The sequence below is a fragment of the Oncorhynchus mykiss genome, chromosome 10 (assembly GCF_013265735.2).
Source record: "Oncorhynchus mykiss isolate Arlee chromosome 10, USDA_OmykA_1.1, whole genome shotgun sequence".
Taxonomy (NCBI): domain Eukaryota; kingdom Metazoa; phylum Chordata; class Actinopteri; order Salmoniformes; family Salmonidae; genus Oncorhynchus; species Oncorhynchus mykiss.
In genome coordinates, this window is record NC_048574.1 from 77,586,334 (window position 1) to 77,607,031 (window position 20,698).

Below are 20,698 nucleotides of genomic sequence, written 5' to 3' on the forward strand. Positions count from 1 at the left end.
TGATATCATTAAACATTGTTTATAATACAGTGTCTGAATTCAGGCTGTCTTCTATTCCTGTGAGTCATTATATCAAGGAGTTGATCTGCCTCTGATTGCTTTAACTTTATCAGTAGTACAGTATTAAACACTTGTTATTGTGGAGAGGATTTATAATCACAACATTCTTTTCATTTATATTGATTTATCTTTGGTGTGGCAACAATCTGGCAGCGGCACAGCACCGTTACTAAATGAATAGAGCAGAAACCCTTCATTTGTGTTACTTTACAAATCCAACTGCTGTTGTGTGACGTCTGTTTTTAACTTATTTCTTCCCATATCTAAAGGAATTGCAAGCTGGCCTTTTCTACTTCATTACAACTATTCTACTTTCCCTTCTGTAGTTTATTTCTAGAGTTAATCTATAGCACTGACAATAATGTATTTTCCCTTAGTACTTCCTGCTCCAGACCAGCTGACTGTTGACTCAGTGGACACCACATCAGCTGCTGTTAGCTGGAGTCAGCCACCAGGATTGAACCAAACCCAACATCATTATCATTACCAAATCTCCTACCAGTGTCCAGGGACAAAACCACACATCACTACCACATCTTCACACAGCATCAGTCTCTCTGACCTGCAATGTGGTACTCAGTACTCCGTCACTGTCTGCACTGTGCTGGAAAATGGAAAGCAAAGTCAACTGGTGTCAACAACCCTAACCACAGGTAAGGAATTATCCTACTAAAGTATTATGTTTGGTGTCAAAGTTTATAAGATCTTAACTAGATATCAAAATAACCTCCTACATAGGCGATTACATCACCTGGTTTAAACATCTCTAGAGACTATATCACTCTCTTCATTACTCAATGCCTAGGTTTACCTCCAATGTACTCACATCCTACCTTACCTTTGTCTGTACATTTTGCCTTGAATCTATGCTATCGTGCCCAGAAACCTGCTCCTTTTACTCTTTGTTTACGAATGTGCTAGACGGCCAGTTCTTATAGCATTTAGCCGTACCCTTATCCTACTTCTCCTCTGTTCCTCTGGTGATGTAGAGGTTAATCCAGAACCTGCAGTGCCTAGCTCCACTCCCACTCCCCAGGTGCTCTCATTTGTTAACTTCTGCAACCGTAAAAGCCTTGGTTTCATGCATGTTAACATTAGAAGCCTACTCCCTAAGTTTGTTTTACTCACTGCTTTAGCACACTCTGCCAACCCCGGATGTCTTAGCCATGTCTGAATCCTGGCTTAGGAAAACCACAAAACCCCCTGAAATTTCCATCCCTAACTATAACATTTTCTGCCAAGATAGAACTGCCAAAGGCGGCGGTATTGCAATCTACTGCAAAGATAACCTGCAGAGTTCTGTCTTACTATCCAGGTCTGTACCCAAACAATGCGAGCTTCTACTTCTAAAAATGAACCTTTCCAGAAACAAGTCTCTCACCGTTGCCACTTGCTATAGACCACCCTCTGCCCCCAGTTGTGCCCTCGACACCATATGTGAATTGATTGCCACCCATCTATCTTCTGAGCTTAACCCCGGCCATCCTACAATCTAAGCTTGATGCCCTCAATCTCACACAATTTATCAATGAACCTGCCAGGTACAACCCCAAATCCGTAAACACGGGCACCCTCATAGATATCATTCTAACTAACTCGCCCTCCAAATACACCTCTGCTGTTTTCAATCAAGATCTCAGCGATCACTGCCTCATTGCCTGCATCCGTAAAGGGTCTGCGATAAAACGACCACCCCTCATCAGTGTCAAACGCTCCCTAAAATACTTCAGCGAGCAGGCCTTTCTAATCGACCTGGCCAGGGTATCCTGGAATGACATTGACCTCATCCCGTCAGTAGAGGATGCCTGGTTATTCTTTAAAAGTGCCTTCCTCAACATCTTAAATAAGCATGCTCCATTCAAAAAATTTAGAACCAGGAATAGATATAGCTATATATATAGCTAGATATATACCCTTGGTTCACTCCAGACGTGACCAGCAAAAAAACATCCTGTGGCGTTCTGCATTAGCATCGAATAGCTCCTGTGATATGCAATTTTTCAGGGAAGTTAGGAACCAATATACACAGGCTGTTAGGAAAGCTAAGGCTAGCTTTTTCAATCAGAAATGTGCATCCTGTAGTACAAACTCCGAAATGTTCTGGGACACTGTAAAGTCCATGGAGAATAAGAGCACCTCCTCCCAGCTACGCACTGCTCTGAGGCTAGGAAACACTGTTACCACCAATAAATCCAGTATAATTGAGAATTTCAATAAGCATTTCTCTATGCACCCTCCACAGCAACCCTCCCAAGCCCGCATCATTTCTCCTTCACCCATATCCAGATAGCTTATGTTCTGAAAGAGCTTGCAAAATCTGGACCCCTACAAATCAGCCGTACTGGACAATCTGGAACCTCTCTTTCTAAAATGATCTCTCGAAATTGTTGCAACACCTATTACTAGCCTGTTCAACCTCTCTTTCATATTGTCTGAGATTCCCAAAGATTGGAAAGCTGCCGCGGTCATCCCCCTCTTCAAAGGGGGAGACACTCTAGACGCAAACTGCTACATACCTATATCTATCCTACCTCTCTAAGGTCTTCGAAAGCCAAGTTAACAAACAGATTAACGACCATTTCGTATCCCAACGTACCTTCTCCGCTATGCAATCTGTTTTCGGAGCTGGTCAAGGGTGCACCTCAGCCACGCTCAAGCTCCTTAACAATATCATAACCGCCATCGACAAAAGACATTACTGTGCAGCCGTGTTCATCGACCTGGCCAAAGCTTTCGACTCTGTCAATCACCACATTCTTATTGGCTAACTCAACAGCCTTGGTTTCTCAAATGATTGCCTCGCCTGGTTCACCAACTACTTCTCTGATAGAGTTCAGTGTGTCAAATCGGAGGGCCTGTTGTCCGGACCTCTGGCAGTCTCTTTGGGGGTGCCACAGGGTTCAATTCTCAGGCCGACTCTCTTCTCTGTCTACATCAATGATGTCGCTCTTTCTGCTGGTGTTATCTGATCCACCTCTAAACAGACGACACCATTCTGTATACTTCTTGCCCCTCTTTGGACACTGTGTTAACTAACCTCCAGACGAGCTTCAATGCCATACAACTCTCCTTCCATGGCCTCCAACTGCTCTTAAATGCAAGTAAAACTAAATGCATGCTCTTCAACCGATCATTGCCCGCACCTGCCCGCCCATCCAGCATCACTGGATTGCTCTGACTTAGAATACGTGGATAACTACAAATACCTAGGTGTCAGGCTAGACTGTAAACTCTCCTTCCAGACCCACATTAAGCATCTCCAATTCAAAATTAAATCTAGAATCGGCTTCCTAATTCGCAACAAAGCATCCTTCACTCATGCTGCCTAACATACCCTCGTAAAACTGACCATCCTACCAATCCTCGACTTCGGCTATGTCATCTATAAAATAGCCTCCAACACTCTACTCCACAAATTGGATGCAGTCTATCATAGTGCCATCCGTTTTGTCACCAAAGCCCTATACACTACCCACCACTGCGACCCATACGCTCTCGTTGGCTGGCCCTTGCTTCATACTCGTCACCAAACCCACTGGCTACAGGTTATCTACACGTCTCTGCTAGGTAATGCCCCGCCTTATCTCAGCTCGCTAGCAGCACCCAATCACCATAGCAGCACCCAATCGTAACACGCGCTCCAGAAGGTATATTTCACTGGTCACCCCCAAAGCCAATTCCTCCTTTGGTCACCTTTCCTTCCAGTTCTCGGCTGCCAATGACTGGAGCAAACTGCAAAAATCACTGAAGCTGGAGACTCCTATCTCCCTCACTAGATTTAAGCACCAGTTGTCAGAGCAGCTCTCAGATCACTGCACCTGGACATAGCCCATCTGTAAAAAGCCCATCCAACTACCTCATCCCCATGCTGTATTTATTTGCTTATCTTGCTCCTTTGTACCCCAGTATCTCTACTTGCACGTCCATCTTTTGCACATCTACCATTCCAGTGTTTAATTGCTATATTGTAATTACTTCGCCACCATGGCCTATTTATTGCCTTAACTCCCTTATCTTACCTCATTTGCACTCAGTATATACTTTTTTTCCCTACTGTATTATTGACTGTATGTTTTGTTTGTTCCATGTGTCACTCTGGGTTGTTGTATGTGTCGAACTGCTATGCTTTATCTTGGCCAGGTTGCAGTTGCAAATGAGAACTTGTTCTCCACTAGCCTACCTGGTTAAATAAAGGTGAAATAAATAAATAAATAAATACTTTAGTAATCATAATGTATGTGTCAGCATGGGATGTAAAGGTACATTTTCTTTGACTACTATTCTACTTTTCCTCCTGTTCAAGAGTATAGAAATCCTCATAATTTCATTTATAATTTTAGCGTAATATTTCTATATAGTCTATACTTTCTCACTCTGAACTTCTAACTCCAGTGGGAAGGGTGTGACTTCTTGACAACGATCACAATGGCTCCAACCTGCAGCAATTAGGATGAAGTGCCTTGTTCAAAGGCACAACATATTTTTCACCTTGTCCGCTCCGGTATTCAAACCTGCAACCTTTGGTTATTGGCACAACACTGTAACCTCGAGGCTGCCTGCCTCTACCTTACCCCTAACTACAGTGCCCGTTAATATTGAGGCTACCTGCCTCTACCTACAGTGCCCTTTTTCAGGTGCGAGCTGAAAATCTAAGTTTTCACATTGCATTTGTTTTAGGGGGTAGGAGAATTGACGAGGAGAAAACTCAAAATAACTTTGATTGCTTTAATTATAATTTTTTTACACTGCAAATTGTAACTATTTGTAATGCCATGAGAGGTAGCGGATCCAGCCAAATAGGTTGTGGAATCCATCAGTCCAAAACTGAGGTGCTGTTCCTGTTCCTGCAGAATCCAGCTCAAATAAAACAATGATACAGTAAAACACATTACCACATTACCAAAGATCTGACTTTAATAACTTGTTATTCAGAACATGTTCAGTGGTGGAAGAGGCCCTCCAGAGTTGCTGCAGTGTTTGTTCTACTGGCTGTGATCATTGGCCTGTGGGATTCCTGTAAGTCAACATTGTTTTTTACTAAAACATTTGTAGTCAATGTTGTGACAGTTACACATTTTGATTGAGTTTTCCCTTTTACAGATGCAGCTGCAGAGAGAGACCAGCTACAGACAATTTACAACACCCTGACTAAAGAGAGAGACCAGCTACAGAATAGTCTAAATACAAGGACCACAGAGAGAGACCAGCTACAGAATAGTCTAAATACCAGGACCACAGAGAGAGACCAGCTACAGAATAGTCTAAATACCAGGACCACAGAGAGAGACCAGCTACAGAATAGTCTAAATACCAGGACCACAGATAGAGACCAGCTACAGAATAGTCTAAATACTAGGACCACAGAGAGAGACCAGCTACAGAATAGTCTAAATACCAGGACCACAGAGAGAGACCAGCTACAGAATAGTCTAAATACCAGGACCACAGAGAGAGACCAGCTACAGAATAGTCTAAATACCAGGACCACAGAGAGAGACCAGCTACAGAATAGTCTAAATACCAAAACCACTGAAATAGACAAGTTGATGAAGAGACTGAACACTATAACTATGGAGCATGACCAGCTACAGAAGGATATAGGTAAGGATAGACCTGTCCCCCACATGCCACAGGAGATCAGAGTTAATCAGAACTACCTACCTCGAACACCCTCAGATTTAGGTTTGTCAGTCAAGGAAGTTAGATAAATTGTTGTTGGACATTTTTTTATAATTCACCAGTGGCCTTGTGATTAGTCCGCCCTGAGATTGGAAGTCTGGGAGTTTGATCCCCGACCGAGTCATATGAAAGGCTGTAAAATGTTACCCGATGAGTGTCTGCTTGGCACTCAGCATAAAGGAGATAAAGCGGAGGTCCTACGATAGACTAGTGTCCAGCGGGTGTACTTACATTTTTATTTTATTTAAACAGGATCAACTAGGACCAATGTCTCATTTGCAGTAGAGCCCTGTTTTCAATACAAATAAATAAAACACATACATGCACAACTACTTAGACACAAGACATATACACCTTAAGAAAACAATCACAATGAACAGTTAAAAACTGTTCCACATGTAAGGTGCATCACAACTGAAGGGACATTTTCTGATCTGTGTAGAAACTGGGGATCTGAAGTGTAATGTAATTAATTGACCCAGTTTTATAATGAGTAATTCTAGAAGAGACTAGAGATGTCAGATATATTGGGAGTGTTTACTTGAACATCAAGCTGCCTCTACAAAAACAGGAGACTAGATCCTATGAGCTGTTCTGGCCCCTCATAAGCCAAGGCTCATGCAAAGCTACTTATTGAATGTGTGAATAAATAACAGTTGTAAAAGTTATGTTTAACGTGTAAATGTCAGATACACTGAACAAAAATATAAACGCAACATGTAAAGTGTTGGTCTCATGTTTCATGAGCAGAAATAAAAGATACCAGAAATGCTCCAAAAGCCAGTTTCTCTCAAATGCTCAAATTTGTTTTCATCTCTGTTAGTGAGCATTTCTCCTTTGCCAAGATGATCCGGTCCACCTGAAAGGTGTGGCATATCAAGAAGGTGATTAAACAGCATCATAATTACACAGGTGCAACTTGTGCTGGGGACAATAAAAGGACACACTAAATTGTGCAGTTTTGTCCACAACACAGATGTCTCAAGTTGAGGGATCATGCAATTGGCATGGCAACTACAAGAATGTCGACCAGAGCTGTTGCCAGATCATTGAATATTCATTTCTCTACCGTAAGCCACCTCCAACGTTGTTTTAGAGAATTTGTCAGTACGTCCACCCGGTCTCACAACCCCAGACCACGTGTAACCACGCCAGCTCAGGACCTCCACATCTGACTCCTTCACCTGCCACCCGGACAGCTGATGAAACTGAAGGTTTGCACAATCGATGAATTTCTGCACAAACTGTTAGAAATCGTCTCCGGGAAGCTCTTCTGCATGTAGCAAGGATCTGTACACATTTCCTGGAAGATGAAAATGTCCCAGTTCTTCCATGTCCTGAATAGTCACCAGACATGTCACCCATTGAGCATGTCTGTGATGCTCTGGATTGACGTGTATGACAGTGTGTTCCAGTTCCCGCCAATATCCAGCAACTTTGCACAGGCATTGAAGTGGAGTGGGACAACATTCCACAGGCCACAATCAACAGTCTGATCAACTCTATGAAGGAGACAAATGATGGTTGTCTGATCCACACCCCTACCTTTTATTTAAGATATCTGTGCCCAACAGATGCATATCTGTATTCCCAGTCATGTGAAATCCATACATTAGGGCCTAATTTTTTTTATTTCTGTCACAGGATTCTTCTGTTGAAGGAGAGGCGGACCAAAACGCAGCGTGGTTATTTAGATACATCTTTAATAAAGATGAAAATAGAACAATATACAAAAAGAAGAAACGTGAAAAACCAAAAACAGCCCTATCTGGTGTAACAAAGACAGGAACAATCACCCACAAAACCCAACACAAAACAGGCTACCTAAATATGGCTCCCAATCAGAGACAATGACTAACACCTTCCCCAGATTGAGAACCATATCAGGCCCAAACACAGAAACAGACAAACAAGACATCCAACATAGAATGCCCACTCAGATCACACCCTGACCAAACAAAACAGAACATACAAAGCAAACTATGGTCAGGGTGTGACAGTACCCCCCCCCCCAAGGTGCGGACTCCGGCCGCAAAACCTGGCCCAAGGAGACGCACTGGAGACCAGATTCGTAGAGCCGGCTTCATGGCACTTGGCTCGATGCCCACTCTAGCCCGGCCGATACGCGGAGCTGGTATGTACCGCACAGGACTATACACCCGCACTGGGGACACCGAGCGCTCCACAGCATAACACGGTGCCTGCCCTGTCTCTCTCGCCCCCCCGGTAAGCACAGGAAGTTGGCGCAGGTCTCCTACCTGGCTTCACCACACTTCCTGTGTGCCCCCCCAAGAAATTTTTGGGGCTGACTCTCGGGCTTCCATCCGCTCTGCCGTGCTAGCTCCTCATAATGCCGCCTCTCTGCTTTCGCTGCCTCCAGCTCGGCTTTGGGGCGGCAATATTCCCCTGGCTCTGCCCAGGGTCCTTTCCCGTCTAGGATCTCCTCCCAATTCCATTTCTCCAAATAGTGCTGCCTCTCCCACTGCTGCTGCTGCTGCTGCTTCTCCTGCTGCCTCTGTTGCTTCTACTGCTTCCGCTGCCTGTCACCACGCTGCTTGGTCCTGTTGTGGTGGGTGATTCTGTCACGGGATTCTTCTGTTGAAGGAGAGGCGGACCAAAACTCAGCATGGTTATTTAGATACATCTTTATTAAAGATGAAAATAGAACAATATACAAAAACAAGAAACGTGAAAAACCGAAAACAGCCCTATTTTTTTTATTTTTTATAAAAAATAATTTATTACCTTCAATACCATTCATTCTTTACAACTCAGAATTTTCATACATACTCCAATAATGGTATTTTAATTTAACTAAACAAAAACCCCAAACAAAACCTCAGGGGAGCATCTTCCCTCCCCGTCACCCTACAAACTACCTTTCCCTATCTCCCCGTCCCTAATCTATCCCCTTACAAATCTAAATGACACCCAGCCCTAAACCCCCCTTCCACCTCTCCCGAGCAGCATGCTGCCCCCACTTCCTCTCCTCCCTCTTCATCCTCCCCCTCAAATCTCCTTCCACCCTCCTCACTATCCCTTCCACCCCCCAATCTCTCCCTGTCTTCACCATGTTCTGCCTGGCTTCCCACAGCCCCTATTTAAAGAGACTCATGAGAAGCCAGAGCAGAAACCTGTCCCTATCCGTCCCTCTCGCTCTCCCTACACCTCTCTCTAACCTTGCCCACGTCAATACAAAATCCCCCCTTACCAAACCTAACAACACCCGTGCCTCTAGCCCATACTACTCCGGCAAATGCACAGTCCCAAAAGACATGGCTCACAGTCTCCTCCCTGCCAGAAGAGGATCTTGGACAGGTGGGGGATTGCACCAAACTATACCGGTACATGATGGAACGTACCGGCAAGCACTTATGGAGGCTCAACCAATTCAGGTCCTTGAGCCTGTTGTCCAGACCCTGCGCCTGCACTCCCTCCCAGACCACTTCCGAGATGCCCACTACAGGCGCCGGACTCCCTGCCTTTCTGACCTCCTCGTACAGGTGCCTGTGATCTAAACCTACTCGGGCAACTTCAACCTCAGGGTGCGCACGCAGCCACTTGGCCGCATGACCAAAGTGCCACGGCAGCTGTTCCGCCCGAGGACCCGTGTTAGACCACACCATTACGCTTCTCGCCTGATACGAGAAGAACACCCGCAGGAGGTAACCGTACGGGTGTATCACTGGATGAGCAATCTCCGTTAACAAGAAAGAAACAAAAATTGCGTCCAGCAATCTCTCTCTAACCTGGCCCACGTCAATACAAAATCCCCCCTTACCAAACCTAACAACACCCGTGCCTCTAGCCCATACTACTCCGGCAAAGGCACAGTCCCAAAAGACATGGCTCACAGTCTCCTCCCTGCCACAAGAGGATCTTGGACAGGTGGGGGATTGCACCAAACTCGTGTTAGACCACACCATTACGCTTCTCGCCTGATACGAGAAGAACACCCGCAGGAGGTGCTTGAGGGGGAAATGTGGTACCCCCCTACCTCCCTCCCCGATGGGACAGAGCATGCGTGCCCTGGCGACCCACTCGCACCTGCCACTCCACATGAACTGAAACACAAGCCTCACTAGAGGCCTCCTCAGACAAGCCGGCAATGGGTAGATGTACGCCAAATACAAAAGAGACGGCAATACATCCACCTTTAGGACCAGGACTTTGCCCATAAAAGACAAATACCTAGCCTTCCACATTGCTAGCTTCCTCTGTACCACTGCGATACGCATGTTCCAGTTTAGCGTCGCTGAGCCGGAGGTCTCAAAATGGACCCCGAGAATCCTCAGGGCCCCCTCACAGAGAGATAACCCCCCGGGCACATCCGTTCTACCGCGCCATCTTCCGAAAAACTTGACAGAAGACTTTGCATGGTTCAGAACCGCTCCCGACGCTCGGGTGAAATCCCCAAAGATGGCAAGGGACCTTGTCAGGCACGAGTCCTTGCACAGCAGCAAGGAAGTGTCGTCGGCGTACTGCGTCATCTTAACACACAGCCCACCACTTCCAGGGATCAACAAGCCTTCCACCCCTGTGTCTGCCCTAATGGCAGCCCCCAGAGCCTCCATGTACAGAACGAAGAGGAGAGCCGAGAGTGGGCACCCCTGCCTGACCCCAGACGAGAGGTCAAAAACGTCACCCAAGTGACTATTTACACTAACTCGGCACCCCGCTCCGACATATAATGTACGAATCCATCCTATGAACTTCTCCCCAAATCCTAATCGACCTAACACTCTGAATAAAAATGATCTATTCACGCGATCAAAGGCTTTCGCCTGATCTAGCGCTGCTACCATTAAAGGCAGTCCTCTATCTTCAATCCAAGCGATGGAGTCCCTGATTAACTGTAGGTTCCATCTAATAGAGCGGCCCTCTACCCCGCACGTCTGATCCTCATGAACGACGTAGGGAAGGGCTGTGCGCAACCGGTCTGCTAAAACCTTTGCAAGTAGCTTGTAACCTACACACAGCATGGTCAACGGCCGCCAGTTGCCAAGGTCTGTTACTTCCCCCTTCTTATATAAAAGTGACAGCACACCAACAGCCATTGATCCCCCCGGGACCCCCATCTCAAGGATGGTCTTCAAGACTTCGAGGACCACTGGTCCAAGTATACCCCAAAACTTGAGATAAAACTCAGCCGGCAGCTCATCCATCCCAGGCACCTTCCCTTTTCCCATCCTCCTAAGAGCGCTCTCAACCTCTTCTAGTGAGATCTGGGCCTCCATCACTTCTCTAATGTCCTCCGGCAACCGCCTGGACAAGTGTTCTATAAACACATTTCCCTGCTCTACATCTATTTCCCTTTCCTTAAATAAACCTTGGAAATTATCAGTTGTCACCCTGACCATATCCTCTGGTTCTCTAACTATACTACCATTTTCTTCCCTAACGCCATGCATTACCTTCCTACTCTGTCTGGCCCTAACCGACTAAAGAACATAGCAGAACAAGTCTCAATGTGTTCTAGAAAGCCACTATGCGCACACTCCAGGAAAGCTCGAGCCTTCTGCTCCTGCAACTCCCTGAGCTGCGCCTTTAGGGTTGCGGATCTCTCCCAGTCAAACGACCCGCCGAGGTTGCCTGCCTCGTACTCGAGTTCAATTAACCTTTGGATACAATCCACCTCCCTCCTCTCCTCCCTTTTTTCCTCTTGCAATACCCTATTATAAAAGCCCTAATCCTCACCTTAACTAATTCCCACCACTCTAACACCCCCTCGCACATGGACCGGAGGCTTTCAAGCCTCCAAAAGAAACCAAAAAACCTGTCAACAAAAGCCTGCTCCTCCAGCACATCCCGATCTAACTTCCAGTACCCCCTACCAAAGAGGCAGACTGGCGACCCCACCTGCAGGAGCACCCCGTCGTGATCCGAAAAGAAAACAGGCAACAGCCGCCCAGACAACTTACCCAAAGACCTGGGTACAAAAATATAGTCGAGCCTCCGCGCAACCCCCCTGGAGTTGCGCCATGTAGGACCGGCCATTTTCGGAGTAGTGTGCAGGCCACCATCAACCAGACCATGGCAAGCCATTAGCCCGGTGATGGCGCCTGCACTGCTATCCCCCCCTATTCCTAAATCTGTATTAAAATCCCCCCCTATCACTAATTTCCTATTTGTGACACACAGGGGCGCCAGACAGTCCACCATCTCCCTCCTGTCTGCCACCACCTGTGGCCCATACACCACCACTAATCTAAATTTACAATCCCTTATCGTGACATCCACCCCTATAACCCTCCCTTGCATCACCACAAAAGAACCCTCCACTTTTACCTCCCTGTGCCCACACAAAATCCCTACCCCCGATGAGTGCACCCCCCCAATACCCCAAACCGACTCCCCCTTGTCCCACTCCCTCTTAAACCTACTAACATCCCCTCCATCCCTCAGGTGAACCTCCTGTAAAAAACAAAAATCAAACCCCACACCCTCCAAATAACTAAAAACCGCCCTCCTCTTAACATAATCCCTTAAACCCCTTACATTTAAACTAACAAAAGTAAAATTAGACCCCATGAAAGAATAAAATAAAAACATGTAATACACTCAAATACTAAACCCAGACAGAAAAAAACAAAAACAGGAGACTCACCTGATGCTCCCCTGCTCCATATCTACCTGTGAAAACACCATCCGTACTCCCGACATCCCCCCCTCTTCCTCCATCTCACCAACCCAGGATGCAGGAATAGTGTTTGGCTCCGAGGTGCCCTGCACACTGGGTCTACCCCCACACTCCTACCCCTCCCCAGTGCTGCAGCTGGTTTGGAAAAAAATAGGGGAGGCTGAGTCCCCAAACAAAAAACTCCCCACCTCCTCCTGTACCCAGTCCTGAGTCTCGTTAGGTGTGACCCCACCCAACATAAGTTGAGGGCCTGGGGAAACCAGCAGCAACCCAGAGGTTTCTCCCACCCCATCACTCTCTTGACCATCCCCTCCCTCTCATTGTCGGCCAATCGCACCCTCCTCTTCATTCTCTTCTTTGGTGATGGCGGCAGTGGAGAGATACCACCCTCCCCCCCGCCAGTTACTCCACCATACCTCTCATCTCTTCCACCAGGGCACTTTCCCCCACTCCACTTGCTCTTCCACCGTCTCCTTCTCCACCGCCCCTCCCTCGCTTTCTTCTCTCTCATGCTCCTCCACTCAGTTGCCTTCTTCTGCCGCTTTTCCTGGTTCTCCTACTCCCGTGACTTCCGTTTCCTTCTCTCTTCCATCCGCCGCTTCTTGCTCCTCCTCCTTCCTTGCGACCCTCCCACTCTGGTCATGAGGCGTGCTTCCTTCCCCTCCTCTTCTTCCCCCGCTCCTGCTCCCCCCCCCCCCCAGCCACAGACGTGTATGACCTCTGACAAGCCGGGCACCCCCGCCACAGGTGTGCTAACGAGCCACACCCGTGGCACGCCTTAGGCTCGTCACAATCCTTCGCCTTGTGCTCCCCAGATCCACAAAATCTGCATTTTCTTGCGCTGCACGAGGCGAGGATGTGGCCGTAGGCCATACAGCGCCTGCAAAATGGAGGCTGACGTGCATAAAACAACGTCCCCCTGTCAGCCCCCAGGGAGAACATAGCAGGAGGATGGAGGTAGCCACCATGTCCCTTTGGGTCCTCCCTGAGGAGGGCCTGGAAGCCTCTCCTCCCATTCCAAAACCCAAGGGAGTCTTTGAGGTGCCTTGCTGAGGAGACGTTATCCATGTATCTCCCCAGAAAGGCCCTCACCTTTTCGTTCTTAACGTATGGGTTGTAAATGTTGACAGTTACAACCCTAATGTTGTTCCTCGCCAGGCTTGTTATTTCATAGTGGCTCATCGGCCTCTCACCTCCCACTGCTCTTGCCCTTCTCAGGATATCATCGTGTTTCTCCTCTGTATGTAGTGCCACGTCGTATGCTCCCTCCCGTTGGAGTTGCCTTGGAAACAAAACACGTCCTTCACCGTCAGCTTTAGAATCCCCATCAAAATTGTCCTTCCAAAAGTTTCCCGTCCTAAAGGCTCCAACTCCTTTTCCTTCCAAGCAAACCGACTCGTGTTAGCCAGCCCAATCCCAGGGACCAACCGTGTTGATGGATTTTGCACCATCTCCGCAAGGACAGAGCCTGGGCGCGAACCCAGAGTCTCTGGTGGCACAGCTGGCACTGCAGTACAGCGCCCTTAACCACTGCGCCACCCGGGAGGCCATGTTCTTTTTATTTTAAATAACATTTGAGTGTCAAAGTCATAGTAAATGTCATTCAAGTAACACATATGGTAAATGTCAAACTTCTAGGGTCCTATCCTGAAGGATGGAGAAGGTTTGGCTGCAGCTGTTACTACCTCTCTACTGAGAGGAAATCCTGGAAGGAGAGTAGACAGGACTGTCTGGAGAGAGGAGCAGATCTGGTGATCATTAACAGTGAAGAGGAACAGGTGAGAGACAGACATGTATTGGTTGGGAGTCCCATAGGGCGGCGCACAATTGGCCCGGCGTCGTCTGGGTTTGACCGGTGTAGGCCGTCATTGTAAATAAGAATTTGTTCTCAGCTGATTTGCCCGGTTGAATAAAACATAAATGAGTTAAACTGTACCAATGTTTTTTCTGTTCCTCAACAGACATTCATCAATGGGTTTGAATCAGTCACTTTTGCCTGGATTGGTCTGACTGACTCTGTTACTGAGGGGACCTGGAAATGGGTGGACGGAACCCCACTGACCACCCCAAGGTAAGAGACTACTGATCTATAGTAACACTGACCAGCCCAAGGAAAGAGACTACTGCTCTATAATAACACTGACCACCCCAAGGTTAGAGACTACTGCTCTATAATAACACTGACCACCCCAAGGTAAGAGACTCCTGCTCCACAGTAACACTGACCACCCCAAGGTAAGAGACTACTGCTCTAATAACACTGACCACCCCAAGGTAAGAGATGACTGCTCTATAATAACACTGACCACCCCAAGGTTAGAGACTACTGCTCTATAATTACACTGACCACCCCAAGGTAAGAGACTCCTGCTCCATAGTAACACTGACCACCCCAAGGTAAGAGACTCCTGCTCTATAGTAACACTGACCACCCCAAGGAAAGAGACTACTGCTCTAATAACACTGACCACCCCAAGGTAAGAGACTACTGCTCTATAATAACACTGACCACCCCAAGGTAAGAGACTACTGCTCTAATACCACTGACCACCCCAAGGTAAGAGACTCCTGCTCTAATAACACTGACCACCCCAAGGTAAGAGACTACTGCTCTATAATAACACTGACCACAGTGGAAGAAGTAGGACTGATTCTGTGTTGTTCATACTCTAGGTTCTGAGAGAGTGGTCAGTCTAACTCTGTGTTGTTCATACTCTAGGTTCTGAAATAGAGGTCAGTCTAACTATGTGTTGTTCTACTACAGGTATTGGTGGAGTGGAGAGCCTGATGGTTGGACAGACCAGAACTGTGTGGAAATATACATGTCGTCAGGTCAAGGAGTATGGAGGGATTATGATTGTACCTTTTCACAACAATGGATCTGTGAGAAATAGGCTTCTCATAGGTACTTTCTCTGCACTGCTGATTAATGAACTCTACTGTATGTTAATGATGTTCTGAAGACTGGTTTGATTTGATAGAATTGTACTCAACTACAGCTAGGAGAGAAACACATACAAACACATTCACACACACGAAGATAGTGATCTGAACCAGAGTCTCCCGCAGGAGAAGCCAACGTCTTAATTAGACAAAGAGGAAATTCCCTTTCGGGCCGAGAGCTGACACTGATTTTGAAGTTTTAGGCGGGGCTACCTCATCACATGACTATGAGCAACCAATCATGACCGAGTCATGTCCTCTACACAAGCTTTCACATAATTAATTTGTCAAACAATGATGTGTAGAATAGGGGTGTAATATCATTCAATTGCCGCTGTCAATCAATTACTGTTGTTTTACACTTCAAATACATTTAAAATGACTGTATATGTTTATCAGATATACAATATGTTTGCTTCTTGTGCTTTTATCATTCTGAACATAAACTATGTGTTCTTCCTGCTAATTCAATAAATCATTCAACCGAGATTAAAGACATTTCCTGTCTAGTACATTATTGTTCTCTACTATGTTTAAGCTAACATGGAATCTAGAAGGACAAGACACCTCTCTGCCACTTTAGGATAGAGAGTGAATGTTACTGTTTACATTTGGACTCATATCTTGTTAACTTCCTGTTTGTGGTGACAACACCAGAATGTAGGGTTGGATCATAAATCACCATCATTTATCAAAACAGTGTCTATGGTTTTGTTACTAAACTAACTAGGACTAATCATTGACTACAGTAGAACAGGTGGCAAATACCTCCAGTTATCAGAGAGACAGCCTTAGACAGGGTTTTGTTGGTGTGTGTGCATGTGATTGACAGAATGCATGAGATTCATCTAATAGGGTATAAATCATTGGAGGCTGCTGAGGAGGACGGCTCATAATAATGTCTGGAACAGAGCAAATAGAATGGCATCAAACACAGAAACCATACGCTTGATGTATTTGATACCATTCCACTAATTCTTGACCAGCCATGACAAGCCCGTCCTCCACAATTAAGGGTCCACCAATAAACATGTGTGACCGGCCTAGAGGAGCTGCAGCCTGTGCTAATTCAACACTACACTACACAACACTAACCCAATACACCTGGGCTCTTTCTCAGTCTTCTAAACATCTGTCTTCTCCTTCACTGATCTGGAAGAGTTGACCAGGTGAAAGCTAAGCCAGTCTAATGAGCTTCCTTCCACCATATTGTTTTCACCTGTTAAGCCAATCAGTGCAGAGGTAGGGGAGGAGACAAGGACAGGGAGACTATAGTGAAAGAGCCTCTGGCCACATTCAGATGTCAAACTTGGTCAAAAGTTGCAGATATAAATTATATCAATAAAGCGGAATTGATTCCTTATTCTACACGTCAGAGAGGCATGCTCTTTTTACTACATACTATATTTCAGTTCCTAAACGTTGCACCCTGCTGAACGGGACTCTGGTCTGGTCACATGTCCATAGATTACGTACCAAGTCCACCATCTAGTGGTCAATTATTATACTGCTATAACTTTCCTCAGACTAGTTTCTAACAAAGATATGCATTACCTCTTGACAACTGACAGGGGGCGCTGTTTTGAAGCCTCTGCACATTCATTTTGGTGCTACTCCATTGTAAAGATTTTGGAAGATACAGAAATGCATTTATTAATGTCTACATTCAAATGACAATTATTATATTAGATCATTTAAAGCATACTTTAAAATGATATTAAATGAAGAATAAAATATTTAACAGATGGGTTCGTTGTTCAACAACAAAATCAATGAGCAACCATGGGGCATAACTGACAGGGTTGGCTTAGATTGTTGACAGCATGTAAACTATATTTCATCTCCAATGTTTGAAAACAAATACATTTGAACAATGAGCCCTTGTCTCAAATACATCATTACTGTTGCTGGTGAGACAGCTAGCAAATATTACCCATATTAAAGTGAAATCAGTCAAAACATTTAAAACAAGAAACGGTATCAATAATGATGAAACAAGCTGAAACCAGCCACTTACAATTCACCACATGGAAGTTTGTCAATCTTGCTAGCAATTTGGTCATCCAGAATCACAACCACTTACGTTCTCCAGCAAGAACCAAATAATGTAGCTCAAACAGAAGTGGGAACTAACAGAGAGTCACTGACAACAACCAACAAGAAACAGGTGGGTTTAGGAGGTGTTCTGAAAGACACTCATGGGGGAGTCCACTGGGAGTTGACTAGCAACAACTGGAACCTAAAAGACACACATCATGAGCACTCAACTAATTTTGCCCAAGAACAGGAAAAGAAATGGAAAAACCCACACCAATCTGAAAAGACACCAAACTTGAAAGACATGAAAACTTTAATTGACTAAATGTATATTACTGTGTGAATTAAATTGTTGTGTTTGTTTTTTTCCAAGAGTTTTTAAAGAGCTGCACATATGGATATTATTTGCATTATATTTTCTGGTTGATGTATTTTTAAAATGACTGGGTTGAAATTGTATGTTGGGTTGACTGGTTATCAGGAACATCCATGTTGTCTGGTCAGAACATTCAAATTCATTAGATTAGTATCTGGGTGTGTGTTCCGGTCTTTTATTTTTTACTAGCAATGTGCTAAGAAATGTTCATTCAGGTTGGGGTTGCATTTCCTCTTGAATTTGGTTAAAAGGACAGTGAATTCACTCATACTTTGAGGACTTGCTACCAAGCTACCAAGCTACCAAGCTACTAAGCTACCAAGCTTTCCACTAGATGTTGGAACATTGCAGCAGGGACTTGCTTCCATTCAGCCACAGGATCATTTGTGATGTCGGTCACTGATGTTGGGCGATTAGGCCTGGCTTGCAGTTGGCGTTCCAATTCATTCCAAAGGTGTTTGATGGGGTTGAGGTCAGGGCTCTGTGCAGGCCAGTCAATTTCTTCCACACAGATTTCAACAACCAATTTCTGCATTGACCTCGCTTTGTGCCCGGGGGCATTGTCATGCTCAAACAGCAAAGAAAATTGTTCCTCCTCCACCAAACTTTACAGTTGGCACTATGCATTGAGGCAGGTAGCGTTCTCCTGTCATCCCCCAAACTCAGATTTGTCCATCAGAATGCCAGAAGGTGAAGCGTGATTCATCACTCCAGAGAACGCGTTTCCACTGCACCAGAGTCCAATGTCAGAAAGCTGTACACCACTCCACCCGATGCTTGGCATTGCACATGGCCACGTTGAAAGTCACCGATAAAAGCACTCACAATCCTTATTAGCCGTACAGTTTGTATTATTTATGACAATATACTACATCCAGTATATAAGGCCTTTCTTTTGAGGGCCTTGTTATTCAGAAAATCTCCCTGAAAAATGCTATATGGTTATGTTTTTTTACCCCATGTCATTTTGTTTGATTAGAAATAGTGAAAATAGCCAAAGTATTTCTGACCCCTGAACCTACAGTGTAGCGCTACCACCTGAGCTTAGGTTTCCCATCGCGTAAGGTTTGTTAAAATAGAGCCCTAGGTGTTCTAGCTAGAAAATGGGGGACTATGTACAAAAAGTGCTGTCATTCCTAAATGGATGAAAATACCCTCAAATTAATGGTGACATTGTTTGATTTCAAATGCAAACTTTTAGAATAAAGAGTCAAAAGAATAAAAAATGATTCACTGTCCCAATAATTAAAAAGGGCACTGTATCTCAAGGAATGCTTTTCCAAGAGTCTTGAAGGAGTTCCAATATATGCTGAGCACTTGTGTTGGCTACTTTTCCTTCACCTTGCGGTCCAACTCATCCCAAACCATCTCAACTGGGTTGAGGTCGGGTGAAGTTATTAAGGATACTTTGGATAGTGTATCAATACACCCAGTCACTATAATACAGGCGTAATTTCCTAACTCAGTTGCCAGAGAGGAAGGAAACCATTCAGTGATTTTACCATGATGCCAAATGTGAATTTAAAACCATTACAGAGTTGAATTGCTGTGATAGGAGAAAACTGAGGATGGATCAACAACGTTGTAGTTACTCCACAATACTAACCTAAATGACAGACTGAAAAGAAGGAAGCCTGTACAGAATACAAAATATTCCGAAACATGCATCCTGTTTGCAATAAGGCACTTAAGTAAAACTGCAAAAAATGTGGCAAAGAAATGAAATAGAAAGTACAAGTACAAAGCATTATGTTTGTGGCAAATCCATTACAACACATAACTGTATATCCCTCTTCATATTGTCAAGCCTGGTGGTGGCTGCATCATGTTATGGGTATCCTTGTCATTGTAAAAGAATAAGGATAAAAGTAAATGGAATGCAGCTTTAAGCACAGGTGAAATCCTAGATGAAAACCTGGTTGAGTCTGCTATCCTACAGACATCAGTAGACAAATTCACCTTTCAGCAATAACCTAAAACACAAGGTCAAATATACACTGTAATTGTTACCAAGATGACATTAAATGTTCCCGGGTGGCCTAGTTACATTTTTGACTTAAATATATGGGAAGACTTGAAAATGGCTGTCCAGCAATGATCAACAACCAACTTAACAGAGCTTGAAGAATTAAAAAAATAATAATGTGCAACTATTGTACAATCCAGGTGTGCAAAGATCTTAGAGACTTACTCAGTAATACTCACAGATGTAATTGCTGCCAAAGGTGATTTTAACACTCAGGGGGGCTGAAAACGTATGTAAATGAGATATTTCTGTATTTCATTTTCAATAAGTTGGCAAACATTTCTAAAAACATGTTTTCACTTCGTCATTATAGGATATTGTGTGTAGATTTGTAAAACATAATTCATTTTGAATTCAGGCTGTAATACAACTAAATGTGAACTACTGTGTTTGGGATTATAGCACTGTTATCACATACTGATTATTGCTGATCGGACTCATTCATATAAACATAATGACACAACTTTGCAGTACAGGAGAGAAAAGTGTATTGCATCTTTGTTAAAGATGCACAATGTAAAGAATGACTTCTGATTATTTTTGAAAAATCTCTGCATTCTTTCATTGTATAAAAATGGATGCAACATATCTCAGTTAAATGAATAAAGATGTAACACTTCATCATTAAATACTTTTTAAAATAATTGTTTATAGAAAAATTAATTAACACATAAAAAATAAATACAACTCATTGAATGAACAATATTTCTAATTGTGGTGATTTCTCCCAAATAAACTACAATAAGTATGAACACATAGAGAGGAAATGGAAAGCAAAAGGAGAGCGAGAGAGGCGAGAGAGCGAAGAGGCGCGAGAGAGCGAGAGAGGCGAGAGAGAGAGGTGTAGAAAGAGCAGGTTGAGAGAAAATACGTTCTGGCATTTAATCTTTGTGCTCTTCAGATACACACAAAACCAATCTCTTCATATCATAAACGC

The 20,698-nt window shown here is 44.7% G+C and overlaps 1 protein-coding gene across 13 annotated transcripts in view; it reads left to right on the forward strand.

Annotated features, from left to right (window-relative positions):
• LOC110534594 (fibronectin) overlaps positions 1 to 20,698 on the forward strand; it is a 272,449-nt gene that overhangs the window by 225,974 nt on the left and 25,777 nt on the right. For 12 of the 13 annotated variants that reach the window (XM_036934023.1, XM_036934032.1, XM_036934030.1 and 9 more), the window contains 6 exons: positions 438 to 713; positions 4,993 to 5,076; positions 5,161 to 5,661; positions 14,018 to 14,157; positions 14,341 to 14,450; positions 15,144 to 15,820. In XM_036934023.1, the coding sequence (XP_036789918.1) occupies positions 438 to 713; positions 4,993 to 5,076; positions 5,161 to 5,661; positions 14,018 to 14,157; positions 14,341 to 14,450; positions 15,144 to 15,273 (1,241 nt within the window). In that variant the 3' untranslated portion in view covers positions 15,274 to 15,820. Of the gene's footprint in view, positions 1 to 437; positions 714 to 4,992; positions 5,077 to 5,160; positions 5,662 to 14,017; positions 14,158 to 14,340; positions 14,451 to 15,143; positions 15,821 to 20,698 lie in introns of those variants that run through there. The other variant, XM_036934025.1, reaches the window with a different exon arrangement.